Source organism: Heliangelus exortis, chromosome 6 (genome assembly GCF_036169615.1).
Source record: "Heliangelus exortis chromosome 6, bHelExo1.hap1, whole genome shotgun sequence".
In the NCBI taxonomy this organism is placed as follows: Eukaryota; Metazoa; Chordata; class Aves; order Apodiformes; family Trochilidae; genus Heliangelus; species Heliangelus exortis.
This window is the reverse complement of record NC_092427.1, coordinates 34,664,915-34,686,338: the sequence shown is the minus strand read 5'-3', so window position 1 is coordinate 34,686,338 and position 21,424 is coordinate 34,664,915. Positions and strand designations below refer to the sequence as shown.

Sequence of the window (21,424 nt, the reverse complement as noted above, 5' to 3'; positions counted from 1 at the left end):
TGAAGACATTGATGAGGTCACCTCTCAGTCTCCTTTTCTCCAAACTAAAGAGACCCAGCTCCCTCAGCCTTTCCTCATAAGGGAGATGTTCCACTCCCTTAATCATCTCAGTAGCTCTGCGCTGGACTCTTTCAAGCACTTCCCTGTCCTTCTTGAACTGAGGGGCCCAGAACTGGACACAATACTCCAGGTGTGGCCTCACCAATGCAGAATAGAGGGGGAGGAGAACCTCTCTTGACCTACTAACCACACCCTTTCTAATGCACCCCAGGATGCCATTGGCCTTCTTGGCCACAAGGGCACATTGCTGGCTCATGGGCATCTTCTTGTCTACCAGGACCCCCAGGTCTCTTTCACCTCCACTGCTCTCCAGCAGCTCAGCCCCCAACCTATACTGGGACATCGTGTTGTTCTTCCCCAAATGCAAAACTCTACACTTCCCCTTATTGAATTTCATCATGTTTCTCCCTGCCCAACTCTCCAGCCTGTCTAAGTCTCTCTGAATGGCAGCACAGCCTTCACTCTTCATCGTGATGATTAAATTCCAGGTGAAAACTCAAAGGAGGAATCTTTATGGATACAAGGATAGATAATTCTTGTCTGCCTGGTTCTTTCCACTGTGAACACCTTTGCCTTCTCAAAGCTCAGGAAAAACACTATTTATCTCCTCCCTCTCTGCATGCACAAGCCAACTACCAACCTGGAACCCACTCTGCTAGGTGAAAACTTGATGATTTTCCCAGTCAGATGATTTGCCTCAAAAAGCTTTCAAAGCTTTATACAAAAAGCAGGGAGTCCCAGCTGTGCAAAGCACACTTTCTGCACACCTGATACACAGCCATGAATAGGCAGAGTTTAATTTTTAGTAAGAATTCCAGGAAAATAGGAGTTCCACTGAAAGTTCTCACTGGTGTAGCACCAACAGAGCACCAAGAATAATGACATTTCAAAGAAGTTCATAACAATTCTGTGAGATTTAGCCACACTGATGTCAGAAACATGCACAATTTCCTGTAAATTAAGCCAAAGACATGAAACAATGGTTTCTATAATAACTAAATAATAACTAAACTTTGCCATAAGCCAAATTTATCAATACCAATTGCAGCATTTTCCACCCAACTTGATTAAGTAAATAAAAAATACTTACGTAGCATTACTGAATCCAACATACTCATTACCAGCCATTTTATTCATGAATTGCATCACCTGAGAGAGACAGAGAGGAGGGGGGAAAAACCATGCTAACATTTTCAGACATAAAAAAAAAAAGTTGTAACTGATGAACTTTCAGCCCAGCCTTACCTCACCCTAAACCCTGAAACACAATCTTACAAATGCAGCCCAAAACACTCTTTAAACAACCAAGCATATAAAAAAGATAAATAGAAAAAACATTTTTAAGTGACTAAAATTTCACTTTCAATTCCTCTGCCATCTCAAGACTTTTACCACTGAATTTAGTTAAAAAAAAAAAAAATAAATGTTGTAACATTAACTTACGTAGTCAAATTTTTCTGCATTATTTGCTCCTTGCTGCAAGAAAAGAAAAAATAATTTACAAAAATTGTTAACATAAGAAAGAAGTTAGTTCACTTAACAGTATTAGGATTTTTAATGCATATAACTAAGACATGGGACTAATTAACAATAAGGTACTAAAATAATTTCATATATTAACAAAAACTAGTGTTAGATAACTAGATATTTAATTATTATTTAAACTACAAAATCCTCTAAGAGACTTATCAAACACCTGCATGTTGGGAATTAATTAAAGCTGGAAAAGGTATGCTTTATTTTAAGCAATCTCTATTCAACCTTTTGGGATTAGCTTAAGGTAGTAGTTTGGCATAATGTAGCAAATGTAGTTAAAGTAGAAAAAAATAAAAATACAAAAGTAGCTACCATCAGGATAATCATTATGAAAACACTAACTTTTTATAGATTAGCAACCCAAAGGCATTCTTATATTACCAACAGAGCTGAGCACAGGAAAGTTCAGGCTACTGAAATTAAAATATTCCCATGGCTAGAGAACACACTAAGAATTTAGACTGAAGACTTTAAAAAAAAGTGTTATCCCTCACTATGAAAGCAATTACATTTAATAAAAAAATTTCATTTGATATCTGACTGATGTCCTATCTATTAAGAATTAAACAGTTAGAAAAATAAAATTTCACATCATAGAGCACATCACTGTCCCAAAACATGAGGAAAAATCTCAATACAACTTAATAAGGATGTGAGTGAAACTTGATCCTTAGGGTTGGTTGGTTTGGTTTTGGGGGGAGGAAGAGGAACTTTAGGGCTTCTTTTTTTTTTTTTCTTTTAGTAGCTGTCAGTTATAGATGTAATAATTTTTTACAGGTGTCTGACAGGCAACCTTTCACAAATTCCTCCAGCAAAACCCCAAAAGAGGGGTGGGATGTAAAAAAATAGCACGTGGCCCTCTGGGGGGGACTCTTTGAGAAATTTTCTTAAGTTAGCCAGGTAGAATTTTGTGAGGAAGTTTAAAAGACAATGGCATCACATACACAAGTGGCAACAATGTCTCTGGAGAAGATAATTGTGCAAATAATTTTGGTATTAAAGCTACTCCATTCATATAACAAAACTCTGCTTAACAGAAACAAGTCAAGACACTACTTGCACTGGTGCTTTGTATGGGAATGGGGAAGGAACTGGAAAAAACCTGAATTTTTGTGTCAAGCAGTATTTTATTTAATGAAATACATAAAGCCAGCCTCATTCCCACTCTCTATGTGGATTAGGGTGCTGCAGATTATCTCTGAAGCCCATGCATCAGCTCATCTACAAGAGGATGTGCAGTCACACACGTAGGATCACTGGCTGAAAGGAACATCACAGTTTTGCCAAAACTCTGCATCAGTGGTTAGCTGCTTATTTAAAGGCTAACAACCTCTCTCTTAAAGGCAGTAATCTCTAGCTAATTTGCAATAAGATTTAAAAAAAAAAAAAAAAAAAAAAAAAATACATTTCAGCAAAATGTTCCTGTATAATATACCAGAACACAAGTCTTAAAAATTTAACTCCAAATCTGTTCAATGAAAAATAATTAAAAGAAGAAATTACCAACTTCATTGAACTGTTGCAGTTGTCAAAATATTCCATAGATCCTAATGCTGTAAAATATGTAACAACATTTAAACCACAAAAACCTTTTCAACCTTTCAAATGCACAATGAACATCGTTTTCTGGGAAAGTGGGTCAGCATTAGTTATGGGATGCTGCATTGATAATTGTATGGTTAGACATGTATAATAAATTGAAACAAGTTCTTTTGTTAAAAAAAGAAAGAGGGAGAAAGGGATCATGCTTTCTGCAAAAATATAAATACATAATACTTCACTTTTTCTCTTCGGTTGGGGTTTTTTCACAGTTAAAAAAAAAAAATATCCCTTCAACAAAAGCCTGGCATGTAAAATTGGTGGGCAAAAGACTCAGTGGAAAATTTTGCCACACCAACTTGTTGTAAAAAAGGTTTCTCTAAAATTTACATCTAATCTCATCAAGAAAATCTTCTGTATTCTAAACTCAGATGATGCATTTTTAGTCCTTGCTGTACCAGCCACTTGAACAGGTAAATTACCTCAAGCACAAAAGCACTGTCATGAAACTGGAATGCTTGCATACCTAAAATATTTCCCTAAGTACTGGAAGGACCAAGCCCTCAGTAGGGACTTAACACACAACTAAAAGAGAAAACTTTGCTTCCAGACACAAGATGATGGCTAAAAAACTCAAGATAGGTTTCCCTCTTTCAGCAGCTCCTAAAAAGCTGAGGAGACAGAGAGGCAACACACATTCTCTGATTAAGATCCAATTGCAAATCCAAAATCCTAACATGAAGAGCACTGAGAAACTTTTTCATAATAATTTAAAATACAAGATAAAACTCCTTGCACAAGGGCTTATTTTTAGCTTGACTGGATAAGCTTATGAGGTAAGGAGCAATGGGAAAATATTTCTTAAATATTTCTTAAATTCAGAATGCAATTCAACTGCCTGGGATGCCAAAGGAAAAGGTCCATGCACTAACTTCACAAACACTTAGTACATGTACATATGTTGATATACACACCTGGTGTATACATGCTGGTGTGTATATACATATGAAAACAAAAAGAAAATAAAAAAAACAAACCCCAAACTTCTAAATGAACACAAAATGAAATTGAAAATGTTCAGATCGAAGTAGTTTGATCGGCAGAAAATTCAAACTTGCAGAAGACAGCTCAATGCAATTTTGTAAATAATTAAAACAAAAATTTGGCTGTCAATCATCAATTTGAATTTTTTTGACTGTGGCAGGGTTTAGTGATCTTCCCTTTTTTTAAACAAGGTGCTTTTTTATTTCTATTTCCACTAGAAAAAAAAAAAAAATAAATCTAAGTGGCTGCCATACCTGCACATACATAGGAAAGGTGAGACCCATGGATACTTACCAGACCTTGCAACAACAAAAATAGGCAGTATTTATTAGAAAAGTAGTTAATATTGGCCACTTTCCACTGCTCAACATTATGTTTATATTATTAAACCACATAAACTCTTATCTTGTGTCTCTTTTCAATTTTGAGTCTAGGCCAAGCTAACAGAAACATGAGAGAAGTTTATCATCTTTCAATAAGAGAAGACTGGTTTAAAAATTAATCTCCAGAATTCTTAAGCCAAATTTATAACTTAACACAACACTGTCATGAAAACACCCAGGGGGAAAAAAAAAAAAAACCAAAAACCCAACCCTACAGAGTGTAAGAAAGCATTGCTTATATTTGTGCATTTTACTATGAATGTCTTTATTGCAGTTTTCTGTACTTACACAGGTTTTTCAATTTATTTGTTAATCTGGGACTGTTTTGTGAGAACTGGTGTCTTGACTGCTTAGCTTGCCATGTTCAGCTCTGAAATACTTGAGATCACACTTTCACAGACAGCATTTGACCCTCTAAGACCAACACTATTTCTGTTCCAAACAGGCAAAAAATTGTGTCCTTCAGGTGTTAAAAAAAACATGCATGTGCCCACTAAATAAGTCAGGTATCACTATGACATTTCCTATGTCAAACAACATCCCACATCCTTCAGTTATAATAAAAAAGTCCAGAATATGAAGGTTATGTTCTGTTCAAAATGAGTTGTGACAAGAAAATTAATAATCCAGAAGAGAGGAAACTTCACCAGAATAAAGACAAGTGTCTTCCAGAGAAGATGACAACACCAACACACATTTTAGGGGTAAGTTATTTACATTTATACATCAGTCTGGCAGGAGAGGGAACTGGAGTAGGCAGCATGGTGCAATTAAGCTAAATCTGTACAATTTATTGTAACAATCCTGTCAAATAAACCATGGATTTTCCCACTCCTCAAGTATCAGGCTGTGTGTATGTTTCCAATTTAGTTGGATCCTGTTGGAGCCTTGGGCACAACAGGACAGGTTTTTTACACCACTCTTCCCCCTCATTTATTTTATGGCCTCTCAGCATATTTGGAAAGCTTCGAGTGTACCAGATGGACCAGGAAATAAAAAAAAAAAAAACAAAACCAAAAAAACCCTCACACCTTTCAATTAATTATTTTTAGGGTCAGTAAGATCAGCCCTTTTATTTTCTTATACACCACACTTTGTACAAGGATTGTGCCTCCTCTAGGTGTCTAAATGCTTCCCACATCAGTTCATTAGCACTGAGGATGCTTCTTTGGGCATTCCAGTCCCTTGTCACCACCTGTGTGACAAGCTCCTGCTTGTGGCTGCCAGCACTCAGGAGGGTTTTTATATCCCCTGTAAAATCTCTGATGTTACACTAGCAAAGCTTTTTCCTGCAGATGGAATCTTGAAGCATGCAGTAAAAATGACTAAGATTAATCCCTTGTGATTTTTTTTTTTTTTCCACGGCCATCTGGTGCCTTCTCCATCTTTTACTCTGGGTCCTCCCAGCTCATCTCACCCCTCACCCCAGGCAGCACAAGTGGGCAACTTCTGGCACACCCTTAGAGCTCACAAGCTTGGAAAATGGGGTTTAAAGTTTTAAAAAACACCAGATTGAAGCACTAGAACCTAAGAGGAATAGAGGTTCCCCCCAGCCAGTGTGATGTGCAGAGAAGCTGCATGGTTACAGAACACTCAATCTGTACTAAATTTGTACAGGAGCTGAGTCATCTTTCAAGCACCTGTATTTTCTTGGAGACAGGAAAGAATTTCCCATTTTATCTGTTCAGAGGGTCTTGTTAATTGCCACTACAGCTTTTTTTGGTAGCTGTTATTTGTTATAACTATGTGATTTATGTAACTAGTAATAAAGGCAAATGGCTGTACAATCACAAACAAGAGAAAAGGTTCTTGGTGGTTTTCAAAAAATGTTATTGCATTACAAGATGTCCTTTTGCAAAAGCCTTTTTATTGTAGATACAGGCTTTAAATTGCTGGAACTGTGGAGTGTAGCACAAGTACAGTTAGGACAGAGCCATTAGAACCTAAACACATCCTGGTTCCAAGCAAATGACTCTGGGATTATCACTGAAGCTGGTAAAAACATGACACAGGAAGCCAAACATACAACTTAACATGCACATATCCTTAATTATTTATTAGTATGAATAGCAAGGACTAAACAGAACAGTTTAAGTCTCTGCTGAGTTCTAAGGTGCATATACCAAATTCTCAGGGCAGTCAGAACTGGGTATGTGATGATAAGAACCTGATTTTCCCCTAAAATATTAACCCATCACATACTCTGACAAAAAAATTACAAGTAATCATAATTTAGTCAGATTCTAAGGGCAGTTGTGTGCAAGATGCTGCTTACTAACAGCTGCTAAATGCAGTACAACGTGTAAATTCTGATAGAATTCTTGTATCAGTTTCTCAGAGAGGGATAAAATAATGAATTCTCCAATAGATAAAAGCATTCTTCACACTGAAATACAGCAACAAGCTCTCCATAGCTATTAGCACACAATTCCATCTAAAATTTGCCATGTTTAACAATCCCTGAATTTTTGGGACTCCAGGAGCCACACACAATCTTCAGGATATTTAAGTAACACCTTAAATAAAGAGAATTAATGCAGAGGAACTGAGGGCAAAACAGGAGTTAATGAAGCCACCTTTTCCAGAAAAAAAAAAGAAGAGTAAGTCTTAGATAAGATCAAATATAAATTACTTTAATCACTGAGTAGTTAGTAGGAATATTAAGTTGCAGATGGTAAAGAAGTTATTTCACAAAGAACTACAACTAGGGAGTAACTTTGTACCTGTGCCCCTCTACGTAATTTCCTTCAGGATATGTCTAGTGTGGTTAAAGTGATTAAAAATGATATATAGCAACTTAGAGAAAGCAGTACAGAAAATAATGTACATTTCAGTCACAGCAAAACCAACTGATGGGGTGTGGTGAGTATGATGTGTGTCCAACAGACGTGCAGCTACCACATGCAAAATGTCAGTGCAATGCAGGACCCTTCATGAGAACATGACAGCAAATACAGAAATAAAGAGAATTAAAAAAAAAAAACCAAAAAAAAAACCAACCCACCCAGCAAAAACAATTCCCCAACCTTCTAAATTGCATGCAGTAAACAAATCCATGTTATCTATTAAAAGTACATCACTTATCAAGAACTATGTGCCTTCTGCAAGAGGCACAGGTTTGTGTTTTGCCTTCTGGCCAGGAGGACATGTTGGAGCAGGGCTACCCTTCTGACATTTCAGACAAATGTGTTCAGTCAGATTTTAAAATTCACTGTTACCCAAGTGAATTTCAATGCTCAGTCAACCTTTGAAAATATAATTAAATGTGAATAAATTTACCTGTCACACTTAAGGCCATTTTCTTTCACCTACAGCTATTAAAGATAAATGTCTTTAAGCAGGAGTTCTTACACCTTATTTAAATATAAAATAACAGAAAATAATGGTCTAAGTCATTTTTAAATCAACAATTTGGAAATAGGAGGTAGGAGACAGAGGACTTCAAAACATAACCAAGACAAAGCCTATAAGAAAGATTTTTAGACCTCTGAAGTAGCATCATTAAGTTTTCTACTTCAGAACTCCAGGGGACTGACATGGTAACCCCAAACCTAAGGTAGCCTTAAAAAAAAAAAAGTTTTTTTTAGCAGTGGCTACCAACAAAAGGCAGAAAATACAAGTAAAGTATCTGACAAACACCAGCATTACATGGAATTTATGTCATTCAAAACTTTGATAGACAGAGCTATTCTAAGGAAAAATAAAAATACAGCATTCCAAAAACCACAGATCATAAAGACATTAAGTCATTATTTAGCTATGATTTACTCAGCAAAATATGAGTGACTGTTTCCAAAGGCACTTGTCTCAGAAAGCACATTTAACATCCCAACAGAAACTACATAAGACAGAAGTTAAACATTATTTAGTTGCACAGCATGTTAATAATGGGGGGAAAAAAATCAATATTAAGACTGAGGTGCAAATACAGCTGCATTGCTCCTGTACAAAGCACAGCATCTTCAATTTCTTCTGCTCCCTATGAAAAACTATTGTAACTTTATGCTTAGACAATCAGAAACATATTTCTGAGTGCTATAAAATATTTTCCTAAAGGGGATATACTCTTAGCATTTAAATATGGGGCAGTTCTTTCAAGAGAATACCAAGTGTTGTGCAGTTAAGGAAGGAAACATAAGTAAAAACTAAGGAAAAAGAGACTTTCAGCTGCATTATTACATTTTAAACTTGCTAGTCTGACACTGCACTTGTTTGGCAGTGTTATTATTTCCAAAACATCAAATCCTGTCTACCTGCTAATGGGTAAACTGCCAGCAGATGTTGCAGACATAAAATGAAAGCAGTTCAGAATCTGCACAAGTTAATTTTTCTACATTCTAGTAAAATACTCTCGAGAGAAACTGAAAATGAACTTTTTACCTTGATTAAAGATGTGATCACAATTGCTCCAGCATTCACCATAGGGTTATGGGGCCTGTCTGTGAAATAAAGTTTTCAGTTACAAAAATATTCCAAGACACATTTGTCAGACTGATATACACTGAGGTATTTGAGTGAAAAATTAAGCATATTAATGTATGACTTCAAGATATGACTATGGAATATAAACCTACACCACAAATACTGTAATCCAACATGATACACATTTTTTTTTGTAATTCTGAGCAAATTAGAACACTCAGACCAATGCTGTTTGGCAGCCCAGTAAAGTCATCAGTTTGACACCATTACTTTCCTTGAGAATTCTGAAGCCTCTCCAGTATTCCAAGATTTGGACCAAGGCAACATTTGTGAGGGGAACAACCCCTAAGGACCCCCCCAGTTTTTCCTCCAAATCTCAGTGATTTTAAGCCTTCACACAGGTCTTTTAAATTAAAATAGCAAAAAATCCAGTTCTTGAACTTCATTATTGGTGTACATAACTACAAAATCCTGATTCTTTTTAAGAATCAGAGGTTCTGGCAGCTTCCAAAATACAGTAACACTTTAGTCACTAGAATTTAATTTACTTTACAATGGATTTGCATGTACACACAACATTCAAGTATTTTATCACTCATCTCCATATTAAGAATATTTTTGCATTCTCAGTCATTCCTGGCTGCTCATGTGCATTAATCACCTTCTTTCTTCTTTTTTCCAAAAAAGTTCTCCTTACCAGCTGCCTTACTTTTCCCAAATACAAATTTTTATCAACATCTTCCCTTTTTTATTATTTATTTATTACTTAACTAACATTTTTGCTGTGCCTTCTAGCCAGGATGTTGAATTTTGATGGTTCTGGTGTTTAAAAACCTCAACCAATTCTCAATACATCAATATTGTGACAAGTTTAAATTCTTTTTATTTGCTGGTATTTTACTTATCTCCAAATTTCACAGAATCACAGAATATCAGGGGTTAGAATGGACCTTGAGAAATCATTGAGTCCAATCCCCTCTGTCAGGGCAGGATAAATTTGAAAAAAAAATTTAAAAAAAGAAAGAAAAACCACAAAGGGTTCACTATTTTATACATGTTACACACAGGCACAGGAGGAGGAACCTTTTGGAGATCAGTCTGATATTCACACTATATAAACACATTATTTTCCCAGTAGTATCACACTGGGCAGGATCAATGCCATTCAGCCATCTATTACTACCAGACAATCTCCATCCTGATCATCTCAAATTCCTTTTAATGTTCTTCAGAAAGCCAGTATTAAAAAGATACTTTTATGTGTGAAAAGGAAGTTATTCTATTAGTGAACAAGTAAAAGCAGCATTTTCTGTCCAAAAAGAGTGAAACTCTCCTGAAATACAAACTCAGTGCCTAACAACCATTTTTAAATGTTAGTCCCAGTCTGAATCAGACTGCCAAATTATCCTAATTTAATCTGCTTGCACTTAAAATCCACCTATATTGAGCATAAATTCTGCTAATGTGTCAATAACACAAGCAACGTGGGTCAGATAGATTTGATTTTTTTTATGAAATCCAGATTCTGAGTAGGAAGAAAGCAGCACTTCCATAGCTTGGCAATCCTGCCTCTCCTCAGGGACCAAAAACCTGGACACCCATCTAAGATGCTCCATGGCAAGTGACTAATCCCAGCATCACAGTTTGTCAGAAGGGACATCTGGAGGTCACCTCCTCCACCCTCCCACCCAAAGCAAAGCTATTGCCAAGGCTGGATCAGCTCAGTCATCCCTTGATCAAGCCCAGCCTTAAAAAAAAAAACCCCAAACACGACAAATCCTCTGTCTCTCCAGCAATCCTGTTCCTCCTAGAGGACACCTCCCCCAACATCCAACCTGCACCTCCCAACCCACACCACGAGCTCCTTGTTGTATCATATACCAGTAGCAAAATGAGGCACAGAAATCTTCATCTTTCCAACTGCTCCTTGGGAATCAGGTGCCAGGACCCTCAGCACTTTGGCAGCCACTGGAACACTCTCCAGTTTTTCAGTATTCTCCTTCAACTGGGAATCCCAACTCCAGAGATGTAGCCCAACCCAAACTGGTCTTGTGCATGGCAACTCTGATTTTTTTTTCTCTACACTTTTTTACAGCTTCCTCTTATCAACATCAGGCATCATTTCAGTCCCTAAATACGTTAGGGACTTAAATCATGTCATGATTTAAAAGTATAAACATGTTTTGCTCTAGATTCTTTTGCACATCTCTATGGTTTCAACCTGCCACACAGCACAAAGAAAAAAAAAAATTAAAATATTCCAAAGCTCACGACATGTTTATTTCAATAAAAAGGATGTGTAATGTTTATTTAGCATTCAGCAGCTCAAGGCTTTGTTAGTGTGGTAAATCCACACACACAGACTACACCCTCAGAAACTCTATTGCATCTCCTTTCCTTCAAGATGTCACCACTTCCCTTCCATGTCACAAGGCACACTTGGCCACCTTTTTGCCCTGAAGGTTCCTGCCTCTCACTGCTTAATATCTCAAACTACATCTACCAGTTCTGGCCACTCCACAGCCAACACCCCTCCACCTGATGCTCTCAGATGAAGCATGGCAAGAAAGATTTTGTTCCCCCACCCCTTGGCAATCACTGTGGGAGCCATAACAGCTAAAGGGGGGGGTACAGCATTCCAAATCACCACATCTCAAAAGAAAAAAAAAATAAAAATCTCCTCTTTGAGGGCTGCCCAACACCACCACACCACAGAGCTGGAGTAGGACACTGAGCAGGACACTTCCCACTCACCCACTGCCTCCTCTTTTAAGCAGAATAAACCTGTCAGGGTATTCAGATTGCAGGAAAGCAATTTTCAACAGATAATATTGCCCAAACACTTCCCAAACAGAGATACCTGTAGCTGACAACCCCTCTACCTTGCCACAATAGCTTCCATCTAAAGAATTGGGCAATGTCTCAAGCCTGTCAGTGTTTAAGAGGCACTTGGACAACACCCTTAGCAACATGCTTTAACTTTTGGTCATCCTGTAACACTTCATATAATCAAATAAGAAAAGCAATTATTTGCTCAGACTGAAGAAAAAAAAATAAAAAAAAATAAAAAATCAAAGTCTTTCATATTGCTTTATCATCTTGTTAGACTTGGAGGATAAAAATTTGAATTTACTCCAATGAAAAACACAAGTCAAAACAACCCTTTGACTTCAAGTGGGGTGCCCTGATTAAGTCAATTCAAAGAGTTGTCTCTTGCATAAAAAACCCACCTAACAGCCTCTGAATTGTAAATATATTCTTCACTCTAGGACTCTGCTTTTCCTGGGGGAAGGAGGCATTTGTCTGCAACAGCCTTTTACAGGGAACTGCAATATATTTAACAGGTTTGTCTAAATGAAAAAATGAAAGAAAATATAATTGAGTCACCTGAAAAATCTCCCCACTGGACAGCACTGTGGAATGGTGAAAAATGTGTGTTTTTTTCATTGCCTCAAAACTAGCTACAATTAGCATGATTGCTCCAGTAACCTGCCATGTAATTATGCCATATGCAAGCTGGACATTTTTCCTTAATAATCTCAAATTAGTTTTTTATCTCTGCAAGTTGCTCTACCCTTTTTTGCCCATCATTGGCCTTGGGTCTTTTGCTGTACAACTGGCCTGGAGCCTTTGAGCACAGAAAGCAGAGGCTGCCACACATCCACAGTCCAGGCATTTTAATATACAGAAGTTAAAAAAAAAAAAATCCAAGCTTGGTTAACAAATCCTTCAGCAGAATAAATGATTTCCTGGCAATCCCTCATTCAATTACAAGGCAATATTTTTAACTGAGCTAATTCTACAAATAATTCTCCTTTGGCAGTCCCATGTATGGGTAGGAGACAGGAACCATCCATAGATACAGGGTTTGCATCATGAACTCAATAGACATGAAAAAAAAAACCTGCAAACTGCTCAACAGCCACCAAAATCATCCCCAGTGATGCCTATTTACAGACACTTTTTACTATGGGAAACTGTTGATCAACTTCATTAAATAGAATAATCTGGTTTGCATTAACACAGCCCTCCAGAAATCTGAATTGTCTGATGGGCCATATGTTCCCTTTGACAAAAAGAAAAAAAAAGAAAAGAAATAAAATAAAAAAGTTTCAAAATAGAATGTTCACAAGGCTGCCAAAGTCTCCAAATTTGCACAGCACAGCACAGATCTTACTCAAAACATAAATGATTTTTAGCAACACTTTTCTGTTACAAACTGGCATTTTTAGCTCCAATTTAAAGCTGTCTTGTGATCTCCATTCTTTCCAGCTTGAATCTGAATATTAGTCAACAAATAAATGAAAGAACACCCTGGCTTAGGATTCTTTAGGGTAGTAACTATTAAAAAAAAAAAAAATAACCTTCAGATGACTACAGAATAAAATCTTCAGATCCATGTCTAACCAGGTTTCAAATACTTGCATATACTTGATAAAATGCTGCCTAGAAACATGAAATTCCCTTATACTGGGTTAATTAGAAAGCAAAAAGATGAAATATCTGTATTCTATTTATTTATTTTCAAATCTGTCCTTCCAAGTATGAACAAAGTCTGCTCAGACTGCCAAATCCATATCCAAGCTTCATGTTTCAATTCAAAACTAAAATTCAGTGTAATCCCTTCTTTCCTCCCCCTCCTTCACTCTCTGAAAATTCAACTTCCTTTTCTCTCCCTGTAACTGAAATGCTCCTATTTATTACACTGCAACCTTATGTTTCAGCCCTTTGTTTAAGGAACAGATAAAATGTTAGTTCTGGCTAACATTAGAAATACTAACTAATAAAGATTAGTCCTGACACATTTTTCTGATGTCAGCTCTATCAGCCACACACACACATGCTTAAAAATTAAAATTTCTATCTTGTGAATCAGTGAATTCTTCACTGTTGATTTCATGCATTTCAAGCTTTCAATAATCCCAATTCTCTTATTGCACAGCAGGCTTAGAAACAGGTAAATTCTAACTATAATAGATTAAAAAAACACAACCTAACAATTCCCTCGTGGAATTAGTTATTCCCACTAACATAATAAAAAAAGAATAAATAAATTGCTAAGCCCTATTTTATTTGTAATTTCTGAAAGACTATTTTAAGGTGTGTACTAAACACAGTTTTGTATTATTTATATATTAATAACATAAATATTTAAGTAAAAATTGAATACAGCCCTTGACAAAAAATATCATCTTAAGTCTTATGCTGCTAATTAAATATTCATCACAAAACTATGGCAACAGAAACATTGTCTGTTCTCTTACTGAGAGAGATCTGCTAGAAGAAACATTTCTGTTTCAGAGACAGCATCCAGAATCTCCTCTAAGGGCTCCCATGACTCATCCTCCCCTGATTTTTACCATAATGTTTTTTAAAATAAGATTTTCACACCACAGAATTAATATCATATGAAAAAGAAGAAGAAACACTTGCTAAAGCAGTCCCACCACAGGAAACAAAACCCAGCACTCTTTTGATTTAATAGCCAAATTCAGTTTTGAATAAACTGTAGGAAGGTGTGCTCAGTGTCACCTTCTGGACCCCAGCCAGGGCTGGCCCTTGGCACCAGCATCTGCTTCTCAGGGATGAGAAAGGAAGTGATACACATTTTTCTTAAAATCAGTTTAGTATCTTTGTTTTAAAAGTGAGCAACAAGGGGGAAGTGTAGCTTGCTGATGACAAAGTATTTTGTGTAAAGTGAAAAGACAAAAAAAAAAAACAAAACAAAACAAAACAAAACAAAACAAAACAAAACAAAAAAAAAAAAAAAAAAAAAAAAACAACTTTGTATTTGCATTGTTAAGCATTATATATCTCTTACCATCTTCATTCAGGAACAATTTGTTGAATCTTAATCCACTGGGCTCCTTCCCAACATATCTGTGCACATACTCTGTGCCCAGATCATTAACAGCAATAGCATATTTCAAAGGTTTTACACAGGACTGAAGACAAAATGGAACTTTGGTATCACCAACAGAGTGCCTGGGAAAAACACAGAGGGAGAGGTTTGAAAGTCTCATATTAAAATACAGAACACCAAAAAAAAAAAAAAAAACACCACCAAAAAACAAAAAATTGAACAAACACAAAAAACCAACCAAACAAAAAAGGATTTAAAGGTTTTAACAAATAAGCTAAACCTAACCAAATCACTTGCAGGTGATTACTGCAGATATAACAATTTTAAAAAGTTCAGAAAGGGGTTAGTACCAGAGAAAAAAAATCACCTTGAGCTGTAGTATCAAACCCTGTTCAATTAATTGCAAGCCAAACACTCTGAGTAATGCTGCCCTGAGATCAGCCACTGTACATATTTCTGTCAATATAAACTGAGATCCAATTCAGTTTTGGAATTTGAGAGCAATCATTAGATAACTGTATTTACATCCCCTTTGATAATGGCAGAGGCATTTTATTACAACTATTATCTGCTGTCTTTTGGGAAGTTTACTTTCAATATCTAAATCAGACTGCACTGAAGACTGACTCACACCAGCAGCATATGCTCCAGCTAGAGCAGAAGGCTCCAAGCAACCTCTTATTTAATGGCAAAATCAGAAATCTATTTGCTGCTTTTCCCTTGGGAGAAAATGTGAGGTTTCAGAAAAACTCAAAAAAACATTTTGGCAGTATAAAAACCAACATTACAGAACATTAAACAATACAAAAATTAGCACTTTCATTGGTACGTGTGGTAATACCCAAAAAAAGCAAAAAGCCCATTTAAAATATTCAAAAAGGAGAGCCTTTTTTACCTTTAAAAGCTGTTTTACTATGAATAGGTAATAATTCTGACACTACAGCAGGGAGCTGAAAAATACTTCAACTCCCTTGAGCAGCTCCTCCCCCAAAAATTCAGGGAGCACGTGGCTGGGAAGAAACTAACACCCAGATCAAAACAGATGATATTAAAATAAACCCCAGTCCACAGACAGCATCAGCAGTTCTAGGGCACTCTCAAGAATGCCCCACTCACATCTGGGACCTAAGCAAACACCTGTGTGTTCCTATCTGATATTCTGGTATTATCTAGGGCACAGAATATTTCACCCCAATTCTCAGCTAAATGGTGTGAGCTCCTCTTTCATAGAATCATAGAATCCTAGAACTGGCTGGGTTGGAAGGGACCTCAGAGATCATCAAGTCCAACCCTTGATCCACTCCCGCTGCAGTTCCCAGACCATGGCACTGAGTGCCACATCCAGGCTCTTTTAAAATATCTCCAGGGATGGAGAATCCACCCCTTCCCTGGGCAGCCCATTCCAATGCCTGATCACCCTCTCCAGAAAGAAATTCTTTCTCATGTCCAACCTAAACCTCCCCTGGCACAACTTGAGACCTCTTGTGCCCTCTTGTCTTGCTGAGAGTTGCCTGGGAAAAGAGCCCAACCCCCCCCTGGCTCCAACCTCCTTTCAGGGAGTTGGAGAGAGTGATGAGGTCTCCCCTGAGCCTCCTCTTCTCCAGCCTCAACACCCCCAGCTCCCTCAGCCCTTCCTCACAGGACTTGTGCTGGATCCCTTCCCAGCCTCCTTGCTCTTCTCTGGACCTGCTCCAGCACCTCAATCTCCTTCCTGAGCTGAGCTGAGGGGCCCAGAACTGGACACAGGACTCAAGCTGTGGCCTCCCCAGGGCTGAGCACAGGGGCAGAATCCCTTCCCTGGACCTGCTGGCCACACTGTTCCTGAGCCAGCCCAGGATGCCATTGGCCTTCTTGGCCACCTGGGCACACTGCTGGCTCCTCTTCAGCTTCCTGGCAATCCAGACTCCCAGCTCCCTTTCTGCCACTCTGTGCCCAGCCTGGAGCTCCCCATGGGGTTGTTGTGTTGAACCTCATCCCGTTGGGATCAGCCCAACTCTCCAGTCTGTCCAGGTCCCTCTGCAGAGCCCTCCTGCCTTCCAGCTGATCCACACTCCCCCCAGCTTAGTGTCATCTGCAGATTTGCTGATGATGGACTCAATCCCCTCATCTAAATGATCTATAAAGATATTAAACAGAACTGGGCCCAACACTGATCCCTGGGGGACACCACGGCCGCCATTTTGATGCAGCCCCGTTCAGCACCACTCTCTGGGCCCGGCCCTCCAGCCAGTTCCTAACCCAGCAGCTTGGGCTCATAACTGTCTCTGCCACACTGACTCACTGTTCAAGAAAAAGTAAAAATAACACCACTTTAGCTCTAAGACCTGTATACACCCTTCTAGAAGTAAGCTTAATAAAACTGAAAGGCAAAAATCAGTTCTGTGAAGTTTCCACGTCTTCATTTTTTTTCTAAATGATTACACATCTGAAATTTTTCAGTGATGTACAGTGATCTTATAATAATGTTACAGGAAAAGCATTAAAATGCAAAAAAAAGAAACTGACTTTTAAGTATACCATGACCTACAGACAAAATAGCACAGCTCAAGGCATGGGTACTGTTAGACAAAGCTCTGGAACTTCTGAAGATTAATGTGGCATAAGCACAATCTGTCTACTGCTTTGGTAACCACTGAAATTACCTCCAGTTTCATTACTGTTTGGATCATACATGCAATATAATCCAGCTCTAAGTACAGTGTTTACAAATACTATTTAAATATTTTCTAAAAATAGCAAAATAAGTCAGCCTAACCAGTAAATTGAAAAAATGTTAAGATGACCACGTGGGTTTCACTTGTTGACTCCACTAAAGCTTTTTGCTTATCAAACCATGATATATTATGAAGTTTATATAACTTAGACAGTTTAAATAACAGAAATAGCAAAAAATCTAGGAGTTAGAATATACCTCTGTCCATCCACTGTGCAAAGTGACACACCCCACAAATCAGGGCTGAACTTGGCCAGTTGTGGAATGTAGTCAGCAACCTACCATGATGTAAAATAAAAACAGAGACATTACAACATCCCAAATACTGCATTATATACTAAGCTAATTAAATAAATGCCAAAGGAAAGGAAAATAATTAGTATTACTCCACTAATAATACACTCAGTATATCTCAAACTTCATTACAAGTTATTATACTCACTAGATCATTATCAAAAGAAACATTTTTATAAAGTCCAAATTTCAGCCCATTCTAAGAATCTCTCTTGTATGTTACAGCATGTTGAGCTTGTTCAAATCATAGAAAGTCTTGGCTTGCAACAAAGTTTGAGGTTTTTCAATTAATTTCTTGAATAATAAGCACTACATTAAGGTTTAATTACTAATAAATGCTGGTGTTGACAATTATTTCTGTCACACAACCCAGCTGTGTAGAGTAGCATAATTCTTTTTATTAAGCTCAGTCTGTCAGACTCTACAGCAGCTCTAGGGTTTAAGCAAAATAAGGAAAGAACAACATTAATTTCTCATTCTAACCTCAAAACTGTACAAGATGGTTAAAAGGAGCTTCTTTCTAACAGCTTACAACTTGCAGACATTCCTGAACTTCCAGAACTATTTTACCATCTTATCAGTTTAACATTAAAAAGTTAAGAAAAATCTGTCTGCTTAACAAACAACGTGTTTGGCCAATATCAAGAAAACTACAGAAGCCTGAAACTGGATGTACAAACCTTTCCTCCAGATTGTTTTTTAGCACTTTCATAGAGCTCATCAATATGTGAAGTAAACGACATAAAATCTGGAATGACAAACTTCCTCCTGAAAGCTTGAGTAAGCAACACAATATTACTTTGTACACACCTGCAAAAAAAAAAAAAAAGTTTAAAAAGTTTTAGTATAAAATTACTGCCAAAAAGCCTTCTTAAGCAGCAATTCACCACTATTTAAATAAGTTCTGTCAATCCCTTGAAGACATATGCTAAAAAAGTCTGTGTTAGAAAGGCTTTTAAATTTCCACTCCATGAGTTATAAATAATTTTTAAATGTATTTAAATATTTTTTCACTGCGTTTGCTGTTATGCATTTTTATTTAAAGCCCTTATTTGAAGTTTCAGCTTTGAGGCTGAACTACTGGAGTGTCATCTAAGGCTACAAGAGCCACCCATTCCTTAAGTTCAAGACATCCATCTGACCCAGCCCTTGTCCAAAGACAAGGTGCTCATTTCTGGGTTAGATCCTCAGGCTGAGGTTCAGAGTTGATTTCTCTCTCTTCCATCTGGTTTCACCACAAACAGGCCAAACTGGAATGAGCTTCTACTCCAAAACCAACAAAAACTCTGCAGAAATAATCAATAATGTCTTCTAAACTAAACAGAAATTAACAGTGCTGCCCTGTCTCTTGTTCCAAACTCACCAGTCAAAAAAAATCTTCGCTGCCTGTTCAGCCTGGGTACATTTTCACCCACACCCTCCCAGCTGGCACATTTTAAAAAACTGATGAGGTGAAAAGGAAAGGACTTATCTTGGAGAAGCAGAAGGAAGGAAGGTTCCAAAGACAAGCTGGGACAGGCTGCTGGATGTGGTGTGGTCTCTGGGTGGAGGGGGAGCAGGAGTGGGAACTGGGAGCCATTATCAGTCACTGGGAATATGACCTGATAAAGGGTATTAACAGCCCTATCCCAGAGCAAGGAAGAGAAAGGGAGGTTTATCACCAAATAAACACTGCCATTAACACGTTCACACTATGCAGAAACAAAACTGTCACTTCAGACCCTCCCAATGAAGACTTTTTTTTTTTTTTTTAATTATTTCTTAGGGAAATACTGCCACTTGGAATAGCTACTTCCAACAACACTATTACTGCAAGTCAGAATCAGTTCAAAATGAATTTGCATGAATCATAGAATCATAGAATTGGCTGGGTTGGAAGGGACCTCAGAGATCATGAAGGTCAGTGAACAGACAGAATTATCTTCCCTTTAAATCCCTCTCTTTTCTTAAAGCTTCAATTTGAACTCCTTTGTATTCAGGGATTTTAACCCAAATTCAACTATCAGGTCTGTTCTCCAAGAGTGAAAACAAAATGGTAGAGAAGCTTCCATTGCACACATTGGTATCTTAAAATTTGCTGTCTGTAATAAGCTCCTTTGTTAGGTTATGGTAAAATAGAATTGCATTGGGTTTGGTTTAATTTTTCATGCTTACCCACTCCTTTTTTACCCATCTGGCAAAAAAACCCTGCTCCTCTTTGTTCCCAGCCTCCAATTTATCTCCTCCAGGTGCAATAATCTCCCTTCAAAAGTAATTAAGGAGTTATGGCAGCTCTGTGTGCAGAAGGAGTAACAACCTTCAGATGCACTCCTACAGTGTCTGAATCATCTGGGCAGCACTAAGCTCTACTGTAAGAAAAAATAATAACAATAATAATACATTTTAAGCTCAATGAAACCTAAATACAAAGTGTGGAAACCAAGAAGGCAGCATCCACACAGAGTCCTCTGACACCACATGGTGTTTGTGAAACAGGAAGGACATTTAAACACTTAAAAAGTGACAGCAAGTTTAGGATGCTCACTTCAACAATTCAATCACTTTAAAATAGAGATGAAAGCCAAGTGCAGAGCCAGCTGTGCTGCTCAAGGGCATTTCCTATCTCTGCAAGAAGCTGTTCCCAGACTGCTGCTGAGGTCAGTGTCTGAGTATTTATCCTGCTGCTCTCAATCCAGGCAAATCATACAAATTCACAGCCATTAAATACAGAGTGCCAATTAATCTAGATGGGTATTCAGAATAATTACTGCATGGATAAAACAACAGGGGTCTAAGGAAGCTCCAGTACCCAGGGTAACAGAGTACCTTATATTACAGCCTGTAATATTCTGCAACTGGGATCTCCCCCCCATCAGCTTCTGACTGGTTTATGCCTCAGGTAACCCTTTTGAGACCAGTCTGAGGCTCAAAAGCAGTGGAACCATTAGGAAAAGATCACAGGGAAGAATTTAAGTAAATTGACACATTGATTAATAAAAACCTTTCTATCTACTTGACAGCAGTCAAATTTAGCCCTTATATCTCAGAGACTTCAGCAGTGTTAAGGACAGGTACACTAAAAACACCCTACCTCAAGTTCTTCCATTTCTCCAAACTTTGCAATCTCACCATTAAAAAAAAACATAAATTACCTGTCTTGCTAAATCACAGTCCAAGCAAGTTCTTCCCCCATTTGAAAACACATTTTCAAACTCCAGAACTTCTCTGATAGATTCAGGTCAGAAAGGTTAAAGTGCAAGTCTCAGAACTTTCAGTGACTTATGTACCTTGAAAGCAACACTTGGGAATTTTGGGTTTTTTGGGGGCAACTGAATCAATGGTCCCTGAACATAAAAGTCAGGGTTACACAAAGCACACAACTGAATAAAAAAAAAAAAGTCTGAACTCCTACCAACTCTGAAGAACTGTCAGGTTATCCATGGAGCTGAATGGACTGTAAAAAGGTACAGTACTGTAAAAAATATAAAACTGGAATTGCAAAAACTGGACTGTAAAGAGGTACATTATGAATATGAATTATGAATACATGAAACTCCATTTCCAGCTAGCACAACTAGATCTGTAAAAGTG

The 21,424-nt window shown here is 37.6% G+C and overlaps 1 protein-coding gene across 4 annotated transcripts in view; it reads right to left on the bottom strand.

Annotated features, from left to right (window-relative positions):
• The window catches only part of GLS (glutaminase), a 119,667-nt gene that overhangs the window by 33,037 nt on the left and 65,206 nt on the right, over nt 1–21,424 (bottom strand). For all 4 annotated transcript variants that reach the window (XM_071747835.1, XM_071747833.1, XM_071747832.1 and 1 more), the window contains 6 exons: nt 18,535–18,664; nt 17,759–17,838; nt 14,806–14,969; nt 8,943–9,001; nt 1,504–1,536; nt 1,151–1,209 (listed from right to left, as the gene is read on the bottom strand). In XM_071747835.1, coding sequence (XP_071603936.1) covers nt 1,151–1,209; nt 1,504–1,536; nt 8,943–9,001; nt 14,806–14,969; nt 17,759–17,838; nt 18,535–18,597 — 458 coding nt within the window. In that variant the 5' untranslated portion in view covers nt 18,598–18,664. The remainder of the gene's footprint in view (nt 1–1,150; nt 1,210–1,503; nt 1,537–8,942; nt 9,002–14,805; nt 14,970–17,758; nt 17,839–18,534; nt 18,665–21,424) is intronic.